Genomic DNA, 21,607 nt, shown 5'->3' with positions numbered 1-21,607 from the left:
CATAGAGGACAAGAGCAGGGAGGTTATGATGAACTTATGTAAGACACTGGTTAGACCTCAGCTGGAGTGTTGTGTACAGTTCTGGGCACCACACTACTGGAAGTATGAGAACACATTGGAGAGAGTGCAAAAGAGGTTTACAAGAGTGGTTCCAGGAATGAAACAGTTCAGTTATGAGGAAAGAGTGGCGAAGTTGGGACTGTTTTCCTTGGAGAGGAGAAGGCTAAGAGGAGACCTGATAAAAGTTTTCAAAATAATGTGGGGCCTGGACAGAGTAGAGGAGAAACGATCCAGAGGGCACAGTTTTGAAGTGTTTTCCAAAAGAAGCAAATGCCAGGTGAGAAAAAACTTTTTCCACACAGCGAGTAGTCAGGGTTTGGAATGCACTACCTGGAAGTGTGGTGGAGACAGATTCAATTGAGCCATTCAAGAGGGCTTTGGAAGGTTACCTAAATAGAAACAACGTGCAGGGTTACAGGGAAAAGGCAGGAGATTGGTACTAAGTTAAAATGCTCAGACAGCCGGTGCAGACATGATGGACCGAATGGCCTCCTTCTACCCCGTAACGATTCTGTGCGAATACTGTTCCTGTTGTGCCCTTTACTGGAAATATCATGGAGAAAACAAGTTGCTTAATGCAACAGGCACTGAATCTGTCTAACAAGTGAACAAAGCATCAGTTTACTCATCAAAACTACTGTATACTTGCAGCAAATATCACTAGTCATGAACACAATTACTGATGTACAGACTTACTTTTTTCTCATAGCGATACGTGTCTCTGATATCATCATCAGAGTCTGTCTCCTCCTCTTCTAATTCAAGAGATTTTCTGGGCGAGTTTGCCAAACTCCCAATGCTCCTGCTGAAAGCAGACTGTTGGACACTCTGCAAATGTTCCTGTAGATAGAATTAAAGCACTGCTCGGTCAGATACTCGCTTACAACAACAACTCGCCTTACAAAACAACATTTGCCACTGAACCAAGTACGGAGCTATTATGCCAGATAATCTAAAGCTTGGTCAAAGGGGTAGGCTTTAAGGAGTGTCCTCAAAGAGGAAAAAGAGGTTGAGAGGTGGGGAGATTTATGGAGGCAACTCCAGAACTTAAAGCCGTGGCAGCTGAAGGCAGGGTCACCATTGGTGGAAATATTAAATCCGGGAATGCTCAGTAGGCTAGAATTGGCGGAACACGGAGATCTGGGGCAGGAGGGGGAGCCTGAATGGCTGGAGAAGATTATAGAGATGCAAAGCAGAGAAGCCATAGAAGGACTAAGAAACAAAAAAAACTAAGATGAGAATTTTTTAATCAAGACATTGCTTTACAGTGAGCTAATATAGAAAAGGGAACACAGGAGAGATGGGGGAATGGGATTTGGTGCAAGTTTGGACATGGACAACAGGAGTTTGAATGAACAAACGTTTACAGGGCGTACAACTAGGGAAGCAGATCAGGAGTGCATTGAAATAGTTAAATCTACAGTAACAGATGCATAGATGAGGTTTTCAGCAGTGGATAAGCTGAAGGCGATGCTACAGAGGTAGAAACGGGTGATTGCGTGGATATGTGGCTGAAAGCTCATCTCCTCTATCAGATACAGAGTAAAACAGGGAAATCAGATATAGGGTGAAACAGGGCCAACTCCTCTATCAGTTACAGGATAAAACAGACCATCTTCTCTATCAGATAAACAAGTGAGAACCAGGCTGAATATAAAAAAAGTTCAGACAGGAAAGGGAAAAATGAAATAAGTGGCAGAGCGCGAGAGTTTGAGAAGAGATTGGTATCTAACCCAAAAGGGAATCCAAAAGTCTTCCAAGGGGTTTTAAAGGGGCGACTGTGGGACTGATTAAGGACCTACGCATGGGGGCAAATGGCATAGCTGAGGTACTAAATTACTTTGCATCTGTCTTTCTCAAGGAAGATGCTGCCCAAGTCATAGGGTAGGAAGATGTTGTTGAGATACTGGATGGGCTAAAAATTAATAAAGAGGTGGTGCAGGAAATAAGGGCCATACTTAAAATGTCACTAAGACCAGATGAGATTCGTCCCAAAATGTAAAGGAGAGTAAGGGTGTAAATTGCGGAGGGATTGGCATAATCTTTTCATCCTCCTTAGAAACAGGGGTTGTGACAGAAGACTGCAGCATGACAAACCTTTGTTCAAAAAAGGTGTATGGATAAACCCAACAATTATATGCCAGAAAGTTTAACCTTGTGTGAAATTTTAGAAATAATAATTCAGGATGCCATTAACTTGGACATATGCGGATTAATTAAGGAAAGCCAGCATGGATTTGTTACAGGCAAATCATATTTAACTAATATGATTGAGTTTTATGAGGTAACAGAGAGAGTTGACGAGGCTGATGAGGTATGTGTGGACTTACAAAAGGCATTGAATAAAATGCCATATAATAAGGCTGTCAGTGAAGTTAAAGCCTACGGAATAAAAGGGACAAAGTTTACTCAGTGAGGGGAAAAAGGGATGGAGGTAAATGGTTGTTTTCTGGACTGAAGGAAGATATAAGTATGGTTCCCCAGTGCTAGGACCCTTACCTTTCTGAATTTATAGTAATGGCGTAGATTTGGGCATACAATTTCAAAATTCGTAGATGACACAAAAGGAGGAGTGATAAACTTCAGGAGCACATAGGCTGGCAGAACACAGAATGATACAGTGAGAGAGGAAGAACAAGGAGAGACAACATAAACTAATGAGTACAGTTTGTTGTGGTATCATGAAGAGTCACTGTAAGAAGTGATGTCACGTCTCACATGACCCGAGAGCTATGGGTGTAGACCAACAAAAAAGAGGTTTATAAACATGTTTCTGTACTTGTGGTTTGTGTATATGTTCCAACTAAAGTTACAATAAATAATCCATGTATTAGTCATATATCATTGATATTCCTGTGACTTCTACATCAGTCACACATGTGAACAAATAAATAGTATAACACAATTAAAGGGGGTACAGGAACAGGGAGATCTGGGGATATATGTACACAAATCATTAAAATGGCAGGGAGGATCGAGAAAGTGAAAATAAAGGCTTACTGAATCCTGGGATTTTTAACTTGAGTATAGAAGCAAATAAATTGTGGTGAACATTTTATATAATAGTGGTTCAGCCTCACCTGCAATACTGTGTTCAATTCTGGGCACTACACATTAGGAAGGATGTGAAGGCTTTAAGAGAGGGTGCAGAAACTATTTATGAGAATGGTTCCAGGGGTGAGGAACTGTGAACAGATTGGAAAAAGTTAGGGTTGTTCTTAAAGAGAAGTTTGGAAGAATATTTAATGGAGCTGTTCAAAATTATGAGGAGTCCAAATAGAATAGGTAGATGGAAACTGTTTCTACTGGCAAAGCAAAGGATAATGGTTGGTGGGTGTTTTTATGACTGGAAGGCGGTCATCAGTGGAATTCCACAGGGCTCAGTACTCAGATCCTTGTTTTTTGTCACTTGTTAATAATTTCGACTCAAATTTGGATGGGGGGTGGTGGTTTGATAAAGGCCATGTGCTCGACAGTGAAGAGGCTGCTTTAGATTGCACGAATAGTTTGGTTAGTTGGGCAGAAAAGTGGAAAAATGTAGCTGGACAGTTTGATAAGTTGCATACTGCAACATATGGCATGCTTTTCTTTATTAGTCCAAGCAAGGAGGTTATGCTGGAACTGTATACAACACAGCTCGAGTACTGTGTATGGTTCTGATCACCATATAAGATGAGATTGCACTGGTGAGGGTGCAGAAGAGATTTATGAGGGTGTTGCCAAGACTGAAAAAGATGAGCAATAAGATTGGATTGGCTGGTGGCATTTGCCTTGGAAAAGAGCAGGCTGAGGGGTGAAGTATATAAAATTAGGGTGGGTCTAGATAGAGTAAACAGGGATGACCTATTTACCTTAAAAGAGGGGTCAAAAACCAAGAGACATAGATTGGAAGTAATTGGTAGAAGGATTAGAGGGGAGGAGGGGAAACATTTGTTCACATAGTGTGGTAGGGAGCTGGAACTTTCTGCCTTAAAGGGTGAAAGAGGCAGAAACTCTCACATTTAAAAAATACTTGGATAGCTACTGGAAGGGCCGTGACATGCAGGTCTATGGATCCAGAGTAGGAAGGTGGGATTAAGCAGGGTAGCTCTTCATCATCTGACACTTGATGGGCTAAATGGTGTCATAAATTTTCTATGATTCTCGGATTGGTGGAAAGCTTGAGAACCAGAGGACTCAGATTTAAGTGACTTACAAAACAATCAAAGGCGATGTGGAAAGTCTTATTTCAGACAGCGAACAGTTACTACCTGGAATAAGCTGGCTGAAAGGTGGTGGAGGCAGTTTCAAATGTGGTTTTCAAAAGGGAATAAATAAGCACATGAAAGGAGAAAAACTGCAGGGCTATGGGAAAAAGGCTGAGTGGAACTCTATCAGGGGCAGGCAAGTGACGCAGTCCATCATGTTCAAGAAATGTGCAAGCAGGTTACAGTGGAAAATACAACCCTGAAAGGGCAAGGATGGCAATTGTTGCCAATGAGTCCTCGTACTGATGTCTTACAAGCAAGCCCAAATATCCGAGAGAGACCCGAAACGGCCAACTCTAATGCCCAACTTATAAGAACAAGGTGGTATAAGCTCCTGGAATCTTTCTGATGCTGCAAGCTTACCAACACTAATGTCAAGTTAAAATATTTTTGATTGGCAAGTTAACTAGTCTTGTTTACTGGAAGTCAATCTGGGATATTGAGCATAGTTTCAACTGGTAATACATGGAACGGAGTAAATTACTCTGATACACTGGAGCTACGGCTGTAACTTATTATGGTAAGCTTGTCAGTTAATGTTCACCCCAATATTGTGCTTGCTCTTACAGTTTAACATTAAAATACAACTAACTGTATTAAGTTAGAGTCTTTACAAAGAAATGCTAGTTTCTCTTTAATGTCTTTATTAAACTCTTTCGAGTTATCAACAGTCACAGATTGCAACTCTTTCGAATACAATCACAGTTCTTGGTTTTTCTGGGAGTGGGACATGAACCCACAACCCTCTGATTCAAAGGCGAGGGTGCTATGAACTGAGCCACAGCTGAGGTTAACTCGCTCAGTGGTTAATACGTGTTCATGAAGGAATTGATAGGGTGAATGAAAATATAATTGGACCAGTTGAAGTAAAATGGGTTGAGTGGGCCAAATTTACTTCCCAATGTAGTTAAAGAAACAAGTCAATGTATAATGGGATATTGATAATGTCTCACATGGCAACCTGCTCACAAAAGCCCTCCCTCAGCTGATGAATCAGTGCTCCTCCATGTTGAACACCACTTGGAGGAAGCACTGAGGGTGGCAAGGGCACAGAATATACTCTGGATGGGGGACTTCAATGTCCATTATTGAGAGTGCCTCGGTAGCATCACTACTGACCGAGCTGGCCAAGTACTAAATGACATAGCTGCTAGACTGGGTCTGTGGCAGTTGGCGAGAGAAGCAACATGAGGGAAAAACATACTTGACCTCATCCTCACCAACCTGCCTGCCACAGGTGCATCTGTCCATGACAGTATCAGTAGGAGTGACCACCACGCAGTCATTGTGGAGACGAAGCCCTACCTTCACATTGAGGATACCCTCGATCGTGTTGTGTGGCACCACCACTGTGCTAAATGGGATAGATTTTGAACAGATCTAGGAACTCAAGACTGGGCATCCATGAGGCCCTGTGGGCCATCAGGAGCAGCAGAATTGTACTCGAACATAATCTGTAACCTCATGGCCTGGCATATTCCCCACTCTACTATTACCATCAAGCCAGATGATCAACCCTGGTTCAACGAAGAGTGCAGGAGGGCATGCCAGTAGCAGCACCAGGCCTACCTAAAAATGAGGTGTTGTAGCTGTGAAGCTACATCATCAGTACAAAAGATGAGGATGAAGCATTTACTGCAATCTTCAGCCAAAAGTGGGATGATTCATCTCGGTCTCCTCCAGAGGTCCCCAGCATTACAGGTGCCAGTCTTCAGCCAATTTGATTCACTCCACATGATATCAAGAGATGACTAAAGGTACTGGATACAGTCAGGGCCATAGCCTTTGCAATATTCCGGCAATAGTACTGAAAACTCGTGCTCCAGAACTCGCCGCAGCCCTAGCCAAGCTGTTCCAGTACAGCTAAAACACTGGCATCTACTCAGCTATGTGGAAAATTGCCCAGGTATGTCCTGTACACAAAAAGGAGAAATCCAATCCGGCCAATTACCGCCCCATCAGTCTACTCTCCATCATCAGTAAAGTAACAGTAGGGGTCATCAACAGTGTATTAAGCGGCACTTGCATACTGCACACTGATACTCAGTTTGGGTTCTGCCACTCAGCTCCTCATCTCATTACAGCCTTGGTTCAAACATGGACAAAAGAGCTCAACTCTCGAGGTAAGCTAAGAGTGATTGCCCTTGACATCAAGGCAGCATTCGACTGAGTGGGGCATCAAGGAGACCTAGCAAAACGGGAATCAATGGGAATCAGGGGGCAAACTCTCCACTGTTTGGAGTCATACGTAGCACGAAGGAAGATGGTTGTGGTTATTGGAGGTCAGTCATCTCAGCTCCAGGACATCACTGCAGGAGTCCCTTGGGGTAGTGTCCTCAGCTGCTTCATCAATGACCTTCCTTCCATCATAAGGTCAGAAGTGGGGATGTTCACTAATGTTTGCACAAATGTTCAGCACCATTCGCGACTCCTCAGATACCAAAGCATTCTATGTCCAAATGCAGCAAGACCTGGATAATAGCCAGGCTTGGGCTGACAAGCGGCAAGTAACATTTGCCCAACACAAGTGTCAGGCAATGCCAACATGTCCAACAAGAGAGAATCTAACCATCGTCCCTTGATGTCCAATGGCATTACCATCACTGAATCCCCCACTATCAACATCCTGGGGGTTACCATTGACCAGAAACTGAACTGGACTAGTCATATGGCCATTGTGGCTACAGGAGCAGGTCAGAGGCTAGGAGTCGTGTGACAAGTAACTCGCCTCCTGACTCCCCAAAGCCTGTCCACCATCTACAAGGCACAAGTCAGGATCCCTACTTACCTGGATGAGTGCAGCTCCCACAACACTCAAGCAGCTCGACACCATCCAGGACAAAGCAGCCCACTTGATTGGCACCCCATCCACAAACATTCATTCCCTCCAACAGTGACGCACATTGTGTACCACCCACAAGATGCACTGCAGGAATTTACCAAGACTCCTTCGACAGCACCTTCCAAACCCATGACCACTACTATCTAAAAGGACAAGGGCAGCAGATAGATGGGAATAGCACCACCTGGAAGTTCCCCTCCATTCACCATCCTGACTTGGAAATATATCAGCCGTTCCTTCACTGTCACTGGGTCAAAATCCTAGAACTTCCTTCCTAACAGCACTGTGGGTGTACCTACAATACATGGACTACAGCGGTTCAAGAAGGCAGCTCACTGCCACCTTCTCAAGGGCAATTAGGGATGGTCAATAATTGCTGGCCCAGCCAGTGAAGCTCACATCCTGTGAATGAATAAAAAAAAAGCCCATGGGATCCAAGACAAAGTTGGACCCAATAGTTTGCTCAGAGGCAGGAACCAAAGGGTAAGGGTTAATGGGTGATTTTATGACTGGAAGGCTGTTTCCAGTGGGGTTCTGCAGGGCTCAGTACTAGTTCCTTGCTTTTTGGGGTATCTTTTAATGACTTGGACTTGAATTTAAGAAGTGTGATTAAGGAGATTTCAGACGATTCAAAAATTAGCCACATGGTTGATAATGAAGACAGAAGCTATAGCAAGATATGAATGGCCTAGTCAGATGGGTGGAACAGTTGTAAATGGAGAAGTGTGAGGTAATGTAATTGGGGATGGCGAACAAGACAGGGGAATACATAATAAATGCGGAGGGCTATTGAGAAGTGTAGAGGAACAGAGGGATCTTGGAGTGCACGTCCTCAGATCCCTGATGGTGACTGGACAGGAAGATAAGCTGGGACACTTGCCTTTATTAGCCGAGGCACAGAACATAAGAGCTGGAAAGTTATGCTGGAACTGTATAAAACACTAGTTTGGCCACAGCGGGAGTACTGCATGCAGTTTTAATCACCATGCTGTAGGAAAGATGTGACTGCACTTGAGAGGTTACAGAGCATATTTAAGGGGGTCTTGCCTAACTGGAGAATTTTAATTACGAGGAAAGATTGGCTAGGCTCGGATTGTTTTCTTTGGAACAGAGAAGGCTGAAAGGAGACGTAATAAAATGATGAGGAGTCCAGATAGAGTAGATAAGGAAGGCCCTATTCCACTTGGTTCAGGGGTCCATACCCAGAGGGTATAGATTTCGGGTAAGAGGGGATTTAAAATTCCACTTAGTTTTGTTTAAGAACTCAAGTTATGATTAAAAAAACACTCTAGCTGCTTGTGGGTGTCTCTCAACATAGAGATTTTAAAAATTCTTTCACAGGACATGGGCATTGCTGCCTAGGCCAGCATTTTTATTGACCATACCTAATTACCCTTGAGAGTGGCAGTGAACTGCCTTCTTGAACTGCTGCAGTCCCTATGGTGTAGGTACACCCACAGTACTGTTAGGAAGGAAGCTTCAGGATTTTGACCCAGCGACACTGTAGGAACGGCAATATAGTTTCAAGTCAAGATGGTGGGTGTGTGTTGGAGGGGAACTTGCAGGTGGTGCTTATGCTGTTTATCATGCAAGTAGTCCTGTGTTGTAGCTTCACCAGGTTGACACCTCATTTTTAGGTATTCCTGGTGCTGCATGCCCTCCTACACTCTTTATTGAACCAGGGTTGATCCCCTGGCTTGGTGGTAATGGTAGAGTTGGGGAAATGCTGGGCCATGAGGTTACAGACTGCTGCTGCTGATAGCCCATAGCACCTCATGGATGCCCAGTCTTGAGTTGCTAGATCTGTTCTAAATCTATCCCATTTAGCATGGTGGTAGTGCCACACAACACAATGGAGGGTTTCCTCAATGCGAAGGCGGGACTTCATCTCCCCAAGAACAGTGCGGTGGTCACTCCTACCGATACTGTAATGGACAGATGCATCAGTGACAGGCAGGTTGGTGAGGATGAGGTCAAGTACATTTTTCCCTCTTGTTGGTTCCCTCACCACCTGCCGCAGACCGAGTCTAGCAGCTATGCCCTTAAAGGACTCAGCCAGCTTGGTCTGTAATGGTGCCACTCTTGGTGATGGACATTGAAGTCCCCCACCCAGAGTACATTCTGTGCTCTAGCCACCCTCAGAACTTCTTCCAAGTGATGTTCAACATGGAGGACTACTGATTCGTCAGCTGGGGAGGGCGGTAAGTCGTAATCAGTAAGAGGTTTCCTTGGCATCAGGTTAAACAAGGGCATGAGACTTCATGGGGCCCAGAGTTGACAGGGAACTCCCAGAGCAACTCCCTCCCGACTGTATACCACTGTGCTGCCGCCTCTGCTGGGTCTGTCCTGCTGGTGGGACCCATGGATGGTGATGGTGGTCCAACACAAAAATAATGGAAAAACTCAGCAGGTCTGACAAGCGCTGTGGAGAGAAAGACAGAGTTAAAGTTTCGAGTCCGTATGACTCTTCTTCACAGCTTATAAGTGTATGCACTGGATATAGGGGTTGGAGCCTGCAATCTCTATCTTTCCTGCATTAAACCTGATTAAAGTTTGATTTGCAGCAGTTATTTGCAATGCAACATTCTCCACATACTATGGGTTATTTTCTTACCTGCAAGTCTGGGTTGGCAGCTGCCTTCTGTAACTCAGCACTAATAATTTTCTCTGTTTTTTCCCTTGCTGCCTGTTCCACCATACGCTGGCTCAGCACAGACAGTTTGGCAAGTGCAGAAGAGAGCTCATCTGTGGCTAGGGCTTGCCTGGCCCGATCCTGCCAGCTCATTGCTCTTTCTGTTAGACATTGCAAGGCATCCCCTTCTGGTAAACGGACCGGAAGCTTCTGAAGGGAAACGAGCAATGAGAGAATGGTCTCAAGACGTGGTCGCCGAGAACGCATACACAATGGGCACAAGAACTTCACTTCTTTCGTTTGCCAACCAAGTCCTTTCTTCTGCGTGCCAGTTTTGGGCAGAGGAACACAGGTGCTGTGAAACCAGTCTTTACAAAGTTCACATTGAAGCATAAAACCACTGGCTACTTTGCGACAGACACAGAACTTGATCTCTTCAATTCGGTCCACCATTGCCATTTTAGCCAGATTTGCTGCTCTCAGAGAATGCATGGCTTCACACTCTTTCTGCTCCATTACACGGAAGCCTGCAATCTGAAGAATGTCAAAAAAAAATAAATAAAAATATATCTGGCACATAACTTGTCAATACTGACAAGACTTGGGACACACACAGTAATAACTTCACATTTATTCATACTTGAAAATTAAATTTCACTGCATATCAACATGAAACAACCAAACAATCAAGGAAAACTGTCCTAGCTATGAATAAGACATCTAAAACTAAATTATAATACTGCACACACCATAAAAACAGCAATCAACTGAGCTGTTATATTCATGAATTAGAGGGACACAAGGAAATGTTACAGCCTGGATCTTAACCAAGGTATTAATGAACTTTTCACAATTTGGTCATCTGTAATGTTTTTAAGAAAGGTGGGGGGTGAACCTAGTGAATCTATTGGAAAGCTTAACTATTTTCATCCATTGTTTTATTCTGTGCCCAACTTGGTGAGTATGGGTTATAAATAGTTTTCAGTATAAAAAGATAAAAATGTACATATTTCACAATAACATGATTAAACATACTGTTCACCGGGACCAGTTCTGGAGGAGATGGGGCGAGTTGCACCTGAACATGGCTAGTACCAATGTCCTTGAGGTGTGGTTTGTTAGTTCTATTGAAGAGATTAACTTGGTGTGGGGATGGGACCAGGAGGTAACTATCGAAGAAATGAAGGTGCACATGAATTGGGAGAGACAGATAGCACCAGACTAAGAAATAGTAAGGTATTAGGGGCAGTCAGAGTAAGGAGAGATGCAATAAGGCCAAATTTGGGTTTACTGTGCATACATGTGAACGCATGGAGTGTAGTAAATGAGACTGATGAATGGAGGTGTGGTAGCCACGTGAGAATATGATATTGTGGCAATAACAGACACCTGGCTCAAAAAAAAGGACAGGACTGGGTACTAAATATTCCTGGATAAAAAGATGTTCAGGAAAGATAGAGAAGGTGAAAAACGAGGGTGGCAGTATTGATTAAGGATGATATTACAGTGCTGGAGAACGAGATGTCTTAGAGAGGTCAAGAACAGGATCTATTTGGTTAGAGCTAAGAAACATAGAAATACCATTACATAACTGAGTGTATTCAATAATAAGCGACCAATTAGTGGAAAAGATATAAGGAACAAATTTACAAGGAAATTACAGAGAGGTGCAAAATTATAGGGCAGGGAAAATGGGGGACTTTCGTTATCCTAATATAGGTTGGAACAGTAGCAGTGTAAAAGGGCAGTGAGGGAAAGAGTTTCTGAAGTGTGTTCAGGAGAATTTTCTACATCAGCTATGTTTCCAGTCCAATGAGGCTGGATCTGGTTTGAGGATTGAGGTGGGACAAGTGGATCGTGTGAGTAGGCGACAGTGATCATAAGGTTTAGGTTAGCTATGGAAAAGTACAAGGAGCAATTCAGAGGAAAAATAATTCATTCTGGGAGGGCCAATTTCAACAAGGGTGAGAATGATTTTGAACCAGGTAAATTGGAATCAATGATTGGCAGGTAAAACTGTGACTGAACAACGGGTTGTCTTTAAAGAGGAGATAGTTTAGTTATAGTTGAAGTGCGATCTTATGAGGGGCAAAAGTAGGACAAACAAAGCCTGGGCTCCTTGATTGACAAGAGAGATAAAGAGTCAGATAAAGCGGAACAAGGTACAACCAATGTCAGGTTGATAATACAAGTGAGGACCAAGCTGAATGTATTCATGGATGAATGGAATGGATAGCGGCCACTCGAACTTTGTGCACAGCATGGACTTTGCGTTACCAACACTTTCTTCCATGACAGACAACGGCACATGATGTCATGGCACCATCTGAGATCTGGTCACTGGCATCAACCTGACCTCATCATCTGTAGAAGACGTGATCTGCTCAGCATTCTAAAGCTGCACATATCACAGTGCAGATTGTGATGCTGATCACTCGCTTGTCAGTAGCAGGGTGTCGATGCAACCAGGAAAAACACAAGCCCAAATATAATGGCGTGCCACGCACCAACATTCCATGTACGAGGGCTGATGACAAATGTCCACACATGCTGCCATACCAGCATGACTTCCTCCTCTTCTGCTGGAGAGAGGCTCTGTCCCACCAGATATGCGTGATGCAAACATCATCATGTTGTCCAAGAACAAAGGCAATTGAGGGGATTGCAACAACTACCAGGGTACCTCACTCCTCGGCGTCATTGGGAAAGCCTTTGCTGGAGTCATTCTAATGATGCTCCGTCGACCAGCCAACAGAATTCCCAGAGGCATTAATGTGGCTTTAGAGCACGCAGATCCACAGTAAAAATGATCTTCTCCCCACATCAGCTTCAAGAAAAGTGTAGGGGGCAGTAAACACTATTCTATCTTTGTGGATCTCACAAAAGCATTTGGTACCATGAGCAGGACAGGCCTCTACCAGATACTAGAGAAAATCAGTTATCCTCCGAAGCTTCACAGTCTCACAAAGTCCTTCCATGATGACATCCACGGCTTCATTCAGTTCAATGGCTCCACTTCTAACAGTTTTGAGATCAAAATGGGGTGAAATAGAGCTGCATCTTAGCCCCTACTCTGTTTGGTATTTTTATTTCTGTCTGACTGACTGAGCTTTCCCTGTCACATAGCAGGAGTGGACCTAGGACATGTAATCAGTTGGGAAACTCCTCAACTTATCAAGATTAAAAGCCAAGACAAACGTGTGGCATGTCCTGATCAGAGAACTTCTGGATGTTGATGATGATGCTGCACTTGCTGCCCAGACAGAAGACCAGCTCCAACTGGGATTGCTTTCCCAAGCTTGTGTCATGTTCTCCCTCACTAGTAGTTATAGGATAGGGCAGTGTGTCTCTACCTGTGATCAGACTCAACAACACACTACTGGAAGCAGTCAGCAAATTCTGCGACCTTGGATCTACAGTGACAGACAACCTTTCTCTCGATGAAGAGTTCAGCACACACATTCTCAAGGCAGCCGCCAACTTCAGCCAACTAAGAGTGGGTGTGGAAAATCAGCAAACTGACCTGCAGGATCAAGATGCTTATCTACAAGGCCAGTGTCCTCAGCACACTGCTGTATGGCAGCGGAGCCTGGACAACCTACAGCTAACAAGAGGGGTTCAATAACTTCCATCTCCGGTGTCTACAAAGCATCTTGGCATCAAAGACAAAGTCACCAATGAAGCAGCCCTTTGTAGGGCAAACTTTTTTTTATTCTTTCACTGGATGTGGGAATCATCGGCTAGGTCAGCATTTATTGCCCATCCCTAATAGCCCTTGAGAAGGTGGTGGTGAGTTGCCTTCTTGAACCGCTGTTGTCCATGTGGTGTAGGTGCACCCACAGTGCTATTAGGGAGGGAGTTCCAGGATTTTGACCCAGCGACAGTGAAGGAACGGCAATATATTTCCAAGTCAGGATGGCGAGTGGCTTGGAGGGAAACTTCTAGGTGGTGGTGTTCCCATGTGTCTGCTGCCCTCGTCCTTCTCAGTGTTAGAGATCATGGGTTTGAAAGGTGCTGCCCAAGGAGCTGCAGTGCATCTTGTAGATGGTATATACTGCTGCCACTGTGCGTTGGTGGCAGAGGCAGTGGATGGTGAAGGCGGTGAATAAGGTGCCATTCAAGCAGCTGTTTCATCCTGGATGGTGTCGAGCTTCTTAACATGCCAAGCATGCTAGTGCTAATCAAGCAAAGGCAGCTTCGCTGGCTTGGGCATGGGCACAGGATGGAAGATGGCTGCATCCCCACGGACATGTTATACAGGGGGCAGCCCGTGCCAAGATACAAGCAGGATGCCCAAAGCTCTGATTCAAGGATGCTGTGAAAAAAGAAAGCCTTAACATCATTCACCAGCTAATGATCAGTGCCAATGGTGACACTAGCTGCGGGCACGAGCTCGCCATCATGATGACATGTGATTTCAAAAGCTCCAAAGCAAACAGAGCCCTCCAAACAAGGCATCAGCCAAGTTCATCCCACACAACTGGCAAGACTCAACTTCAAATGTGGCATTTGTGGTAGACTTTACCTTTCCAGAAGCAGCTTGTTCAGCCAGATGTGGAAGTGCAGCTGATCTCATCTAGCTTCACCAAAGTTCTGAGGCTGCATTCCCACCATCTCTAGCAGATGGAAGGATGCCAACTACTTAAAGTTGGTAAATCACCAGGATTGGAAGAGATGCATTCAATGATATTGAGGGATGTAAGGGTGGAAATTGCTGAGGCACTTGCCATAATTTTCCAATCCTCTTTAGATAGAGGCTGATGCCAGAGGACTGGAGAATAATTGCTGGATTAATCCTTGCACCCAGTCAGTTTAACCTCAGTGAGTGGGACACTTCTAAAAATGATAATCCAGGACAAAATTAACAGTCATTTGAACAAATGTGGATAAGTCAGCATGGATTTGTTAAGGGCAAATTGCATTTAACTAATTTGATTGGATTTTTCGATGAGGTAACAGAGGTTGATGAGTAACGCGGTGCATGAACTTTCAAAAGGCATGTGATGAAATGCCACGTACCAGGCTTGTCGACAAAACTGAAGCCCATGGAATAAAAGAGACAGTGGCTGCATAGATTCAAAGTAGACCAAGTGTCAGGAAGCCGAGAAGCAATGAACTGAAAGAAGGTTCCCTGTGGATCATTATTATGATTACTGTTTCTTTTGATCTATATTAATGATCGAGACTTGGGTGAGTAGGGCAAAAGCTGCAGATGATATAAAAGTTGGAAGTCTTGTGAACTGTCAGGAGGATAGCCATGGCCTTCAAGAGGGCAGAGGCAGGCTGATGGAATGGACCAATATGCAGCAGATGAAACTTAATGCAGAGAAATGTGAAGGGATATGTTTTGGTAGGAAGAGAGAGGAGAGGCAATATAACAGAGTACAATTCTGAAGGGAGTGCAGGAGCAGAGGGACCTGGGTGGTATTTATGCACAAATTGTTGTCAACGTGCTACACCACATTCAAAGTAATTAATAAGGCATTCATGATCGGCTTCATTAATAGAAGCACAGAGTACAAATCAAGGAAGTTATGGTGAGGAAAAGCAAAATACTGTAGATGCTGGAAATCAAAATTGAAAAAAAGTGCTGGAAATACTCAGCAGGTCAGGCAGCATCTCTAGAAAGGAACAGAGTTAACATTTCAGGTCAAGAAGACCTTTCACCAGAACTAAACCTTCCTCAGATGTCCTCAATTTTTTTTGTTTAATGAGATGGCAATTCAGAATTAACTGGCAAAGTAGACAGATTAGTATGAGGAAGTCTTACTAGCCAGCAGTGAATAACAGTAATTCAGTCATACGTTGAGCATTTTGAGGAAACAATTTTAGTCTTTGCTCTTTTTCCAAACAACTCATTCCCAAATACTTTCCATGGAGAATTGTTGGATATGTTGAAAAGTGAGGAATTAATACTTAAACTGAACTGCATAAACCATAATTACTCAATGGGACAACAGTCTGCATTGGTACACTCGAGTGTCTGCTTACCAACTGCAAGGAAATGTTTGTGCAAGAAAATTGATGCCTTTACCATCAACCATGCATGATTAATGTATAACTTCAGTAACTAAACTAACAAATAAAGCAGAGGAATCAATTAACCACAGGTTAAAATAGATGTTTAATACAATTCAGATAAATAACCTGTCCTTGGGAAGGTACAGAGACAGCTAAATCATAAAGCCGGGAGGCAGTTAATCATGAAGGAGTTAGACAGGGTTAGAAGTCTGCTTATTTTTTGTATTATTATTCATTCATGGGATGTGGGCATCGCTGCCTGGGCCAGCATTTATTGCCCGTCCCTAGTTGCCCTTGAGAAGGTGGTGGAGAGCTGCCTTCTTGAACCACTGCAGTCCATGTGGCTTAGGTACATCCACAGCGCTGTTAGGAAGGGAATTTCAAGATTTTGACCCAGCGACGGTGAAGGAACAGCAATATATTTCCAAGTCAGGATGGTGAGTGGCTTGGAGGGGAACTTCCAGGTGGTGGTGTTCCCATCTATCTGCTGCCCTTGGTGGTAGTGGTCGTGGATTTGGAAGGTGCTGTCTTAGGAGCCTTTGTGAATTCCTGCAGTGCATCTTGTAGATGGTACACACTGCTGCTACTATGCGTTGGTGGTGGAGGGAGTGAATGTTTGTGGACGTGGCGCCAATCAAACAGACTGCTTTGTCCTGGATGGTGTCCAGCTTTTTCAGTGTTGTGGGAGCTGCACTCATCCAGGCAAGTGGGGAGTATTCCATCACACTCCTGACTTGTGCCTTGTAGATGGTAAGATGGTGGACAGGCTTTGGAGAGTCAGGAGGCGAGTTACTTGTCGCAGGATTCCCAGCCTCTGCCCTGCTCGTGCAGCCACAGTATTTATATGGCTAAAACAAAAATAAAAATACTTGAAAAAACTCAGCAGGTCTGACAGCATCTGCGGAGAGGAATACAGTTAACGTTTCGAGTCGGTATGACTCTTCAACAGAACTAAGGAAAAAGAGAATAAATATAAGCTGGTTTAAGGGGGGGTGGAACAAGTAGAGCTGGGTAGAGGGTCAGTGATAGGTGGAGATAGCCAAAAGATGTCATAGACAAAAGGTCAAATGGTGTTGAAGGTAGTGATATTATCTAAGGAATGTGCTAATAGGTGACATTAAGGGTAGAAAGCAGGACGAGCAAGGTACAGATAGCCCTAGTGGGGGTGGGGTCGGGTGAAGGGATCGAAATAGGCTAAAAGGTAGAGATAAAACAATGGATGGAAATACATTTAAAAGTAATGGAAATAGGTGGGAAAGAAAAATCTATATAAATTATTGAAAAAAAGGGGGATCGGAAAGGGGGCGGGGATGGAGGAGAGAGTTCGTGATCTAAAATTGTTGAACTCAATATTCAGTCCGGAAGGCTGTAAAGTGCCTAGTCGGAAGATGAGGTGCTGTTCCTCCAGTTTGCATTGAGCTTCACTGGAACATTGCAGCAGGCCAAGGACGGACATGTGGGCATGAGAGCAGGGTGGAGTGTTGAAATGGCAAGCGACAGGGAGGTCTGGGTCATGCTTGCGGACAGACCGAAGGTGTTCTGCTATCGGACACCCAGTCTGCGTTTGGTCTCTCCAATGTAGAGGAAACCGCATTGGGAGCAGCGAATGCAGTAGACTAAATTGAGGGAAGTGCAAGTGAAATGCTGCTTCACTTGAAAGGAGTGTTTGGGCCCTTGGACGGTGAGGAGAGGGGAAGTAAAGGGGCAGGTGTTGCACCTTCTGCGGTTGCATGGGAAGGTGCCATGGGAGGGGGTTGAGGTGTAGGGGGTGATGGAGGAGTGGACCAGGGTGTCCCAGAGGGAACGATCCCTGCAGAATGCCGCGGGGGGGGGCGGTGAAGGGAAGATGTGTTTGGTGGTGGCATCATGCTGAAGTTGGCGAAAATGGCGGAGGATGATCCTTTGAATGCGGAGGCTAGTGGGGTGATAAATGAGGACAAGGGGGACCCTATCATGGTTCTGGGAGGGAGAGGAAGGTGTGAGGGCGGATGCGCGGGAGATGGGCCGGACATGGTTGAGGGCCCTGTCAACCACCGTGGGTAGAAAACCTTGGTTAAGGAAGAAGGAAGATGTCAGAGGAACTGTTTTTGAAAGTGGCATCATCAAAACAGATGCGACGGAGGCGAAGGAACTGAGAGAATGGGATGGAGTTATATGGATACTCCAGTTCAGTTTCTGGTCAATGGTAACCCCGGGATGTTGATAGTGGTGGATTCAGTGATGGTAATGCCATTGAACATCAAGGGGTGATGGTTGGATTCTCTCTTGTTGGAGATGGTCATTGCCTGACACTTGTCTGGTGCGAATGTTACTTGCCACTTGTCAGCCCAAGCCTGGATATTGTCCAGGTCGTGCGGCATTTGGATATGGACTGCTTCCTGGGATAAAGGATTTGTTTTATGAGGAAATGTTGCACAGGCTGGGCCGATATTCATTTCAGTTTGGAAGAATGAGGTGATCTTATTGAAACATCTAAAATTCCAAGGGGGCTTGACAGGGTAGGTGCTGAGAGGATATTTCCCTTCATGGGGGAATCTAGAACCAGGGGGCACAGTTCCAAAATTAAGGGGGTCACCCATTTAAGACTGAGATGAGGAGGAGTTTCTTCTTTCAGAGGCTCGCGAGTACATGGAATGCTCTCTCCCTGAGAGCAGTGGAGGCCAGGTCATTGAATATATTCAAGGCTGAGTTAGACAGATTTTTGATTGACATGGGAGTCTAGGGTTTTGGGGACAAGCAGGAAAGTGGTGTTAAGGCCACAACAGATTAATCATGGACTGGCAGAGCAGGTTCAAGGGGTTGAATGGTCTACTCCTGCTCCTATTTTTTATGTTCTTATATTATAGTGCAAAGCAACAAAGTAGTGTGAGGGGGCCAAAAAGTTATAGCACTTTTTAACATCTGCAGCAAAATGCAAATGTTTCTAGGGCACTTTAAAAGGATAAAATTATGAGAATGCAAGTGGATAGAAATTAGTTAAAGGTAAATTCAGTTTTACCTATGTTTACCTTATATATTACTGTCAAGACTGTGGACCAATGCATTTGTATAAAATCACCAAAGTGACCTCAGAATTTCAACATTTCAGCGTTTAATGCAGTTGTACATGTAATACAGGATGAAGTCTACACTAACAACAGAACATGACCTTACTGGATTATGTACATGCAAGGAGAAGCAAAGGACTATTGGGGCGTGGTGGGGGGGTGCGGAGGCAGAGGTTAAAAAACATTTCAAAGAGCAGAATTCCATAATCAAAGTCAGAATTCCACCAAAAAATGGAAATTTCTCATCCCTGTTTTTATATATAGTTACGAAGATCTCTTTTAAAAAAAAATACATTTTCCAATTCTTCTTTTCCTGGCTGGATTTTAAAAACCAATAAACTGTAATCCTATTAAGACAATGGCGGACTGCCAGTCAGTTACAATTTACAACTTACATTCCACCTGAGTGGGATGAAAAGGGATCAGACACCCAATCCACACCCCAAGGTGATGTGAAAGAACTCATCTCTTGTTGGCTTTCACATTATCCTGAAACTCTTCAAATGTTTGAGATGAGACATCAAAATGCAATTATCGGTTTTAAGAAAACAATGACTACAGCAGACATAGTAATCAAATTTCTCTGGCATATACAAGCCAGCAGGACTTTAAGAAATGTTTACCAAGCCAGAGAGATCAGAATGCTATGCTGAAAGGCTGCAAAGAAGCTGTCTCGCTCTCTGTCTAAAATATTGTGCCAAGATTTACAAAGTAACCATCCTAAGGATCGACTGAAAACAGATCTTTCGGGAGTTAAATGTGGAAATCTGCTCCGTACAACAACACACAGGAACTGTACAAAGCAGCCACACCATGGAATCACTGCATCAAGACCAGCCAAAGGACAGTTAACCGTATATTCCTCTGTTTATTTTCATGAACTGTAAAAAAAATCTTTAAGCCTATCCTTACAGTACTATCTGTGCTAGTGTATGTGAGCCCAGTATGACATATGAATAGTGGTGGCAATTTACCTATTCTTTTTAAATTTGGGAAGTAGTTTCATTCAACTTATCTTTTTCTCTGTTTAAGCTCAGAAACATGTTTAACTAATTCTTTATGATCTGAAAGCATGCACTGTGGGACTCCTGCAGTATTGGCAAAGCACATCCTTTCTAAATTCACAAAAAACCCTGTTGTGCTCAGACCTGGAGTGGTAGAATAGGGGAGTTCTTTTATCCCTCCTCACGTGGTCATAACAATGTATATATGTATATGTACAGAATTAAAGAAACCCAGAAATCTAATTGAGGAATATGTGGAGATTTAAAATGAATATAAAAATTAACAGATTCCTGGGAAATGAGTTACGAGTTGTAATTGGTTAACTGAAATCTGGAAGTTCAGAAAATAAAGATATTTAATACTCACAACTGTGTCTGGGTCACTGGATTGTCCAGTCACCTCTTCTAAATCACTCAGGCTCTCCAAATCTAACTCTCTGTCTTTCTCCATCAATAATTCTTTCATTTTTTTCCGTTTATTCTTTCCACTGCAGTAAACTCCAATATTTGTCCTGGGACTCAGCACCTAACAGGGATAGGGAATGAAATTCTCAGATTTGTAGATAATGTACATTGCAGTCTGACGTATTTATTATTTTGTTTTCTCACAAACATCTTACATGTCTATAACACGATTGAAAAAAACTTTTGCATCTCTAAATGGTTGTTCAATCACCTTTTCACATTTCTGTCTCCTCTCTTGTAATTAATAAATATAATCATTCTTATTAGTCTCTCTCGCAATTAATGATTATTGTAACACTGATTAGCAACCCCATTGCCTTTGCTTCAAATAGCTCCTTATTTCTCCTGACAAATATACTGCTCTCCAGTGCTTTTCAAATCAGGCCACACTTGTTGCTTTGAAAATTACCTGGAAGTATAGCTAAATAAAATCATAAAGACAGACCACATGAATTTTGCATTTGATTAAGATATATAGAATATAAAAGCAGAAGGTACATTTGTACAAGCCATTGCTTAACTCTCTGTTCAAGCACCGTTCTGGGCACTTAATTGTAAAAAGCTTATTAAAGCCATAGAGAAAGTATAGCATAGGTTCAGCAGGGGTGGATCAGGGATGGGAAGCTACAATTAGAAGAGTCAAGATATTAGGGCTGTTTTAACAGAGCAATGAAAGGTAAGAGGAAATTTTAGAATGCATTTTGATAGGGTGAATAGGGAACGATAATTCCTTCTAGCTAAGGAGAGGTGAAGAGAAATGTCCTTACACAAAGCTTCTGCAGCTTGGAATGTTTTGCCACAGGAACAGGTTGAGGCATAGGTAACTGCACTTTAAAAGAAAATTAGATCAATAGCCAAAGCAGAGGAAAATGCAGGGCTTTGGAGGGTGTTTGACACTTGGTAGGGTTTCCCTCCATTGTCTTCCAGTAGGGATTTTCACAGGAGATGTACAATGAGTGCAGTCGATGGTCGCATTAATTAAAACAGTTTAGAAATAGTCTAATTAAGAGCTGGCATGGACATAATAGGCTCAATGAGCTCCTTCTGTGCTGTAAATTTCAATACTCTATTCTCCCAATACTGCTATCAATTAGTCTCAGCCATACTTCTCAGGTGCTGCAAAACAAGAAGGAATCCTTTCCTCTTTGAGCTCAGATTGCCAATTCCCCTGTCTCTCCGTGATTCTCCACTCTGGTTCTGCTTCATTGTTTGATTCCTGCTGTACAGCCCTGTTCCCAGTCGCACATTCTGTGCTTCACGGCACACCTCAATAACTTCCACTTGCAGAA

General features: G+C 43.5%; 1 protein-coding gene across 3 annotated transcripts in view; it reads right to left on the bottom strand.

Moving 5' to 3' along the window:
- The window catches only part of kdm5a (lysine demethylase 5A), a 191,501-nt gene that overhangs the window by 17,841 nt on the left and 152,053 nt on the right, over positions 1-21,607 (bottom strand). For all 3 annotated transcript variants that reach the window (XM_078568415.1, XM_078568413.1, XM_078568414.1), the window contains 3 exons: positions 20,221-20,379; positions 9,764-10,315; positions 757-900 (listed from right to left, as the gene is read on the bottom strand). In XM_078568415.1, coding sequence (XP_078424541.1) covers positions 757-900; positions 9,764-10,315; positions 20,221-20,379 — 855 coding nt within the window. The remainder of the gene's footprint in view (positions 1-756; positions 901-9,763; positions 10,316-20,220; positions 20,380-21,607) is intronic.

This window comes from Cetorhinus maximus, chromosome 22 (assembly GCF_964194155.1).
Source record: "Cetorhinus maximus chromosome 22, sCetMax3.hap1.1, whole genome shotgun sequence".
Lineage (NCBI taxonomy): Eukaryota > Metazoa > Chordata > Chondrichthyes > Lamniformes > Cetorhinidae > Cetorhinus > Cetorhinus maximus.
This window is presented reverse-complemented; position numbering and strand designations above follow the sequence as displayed.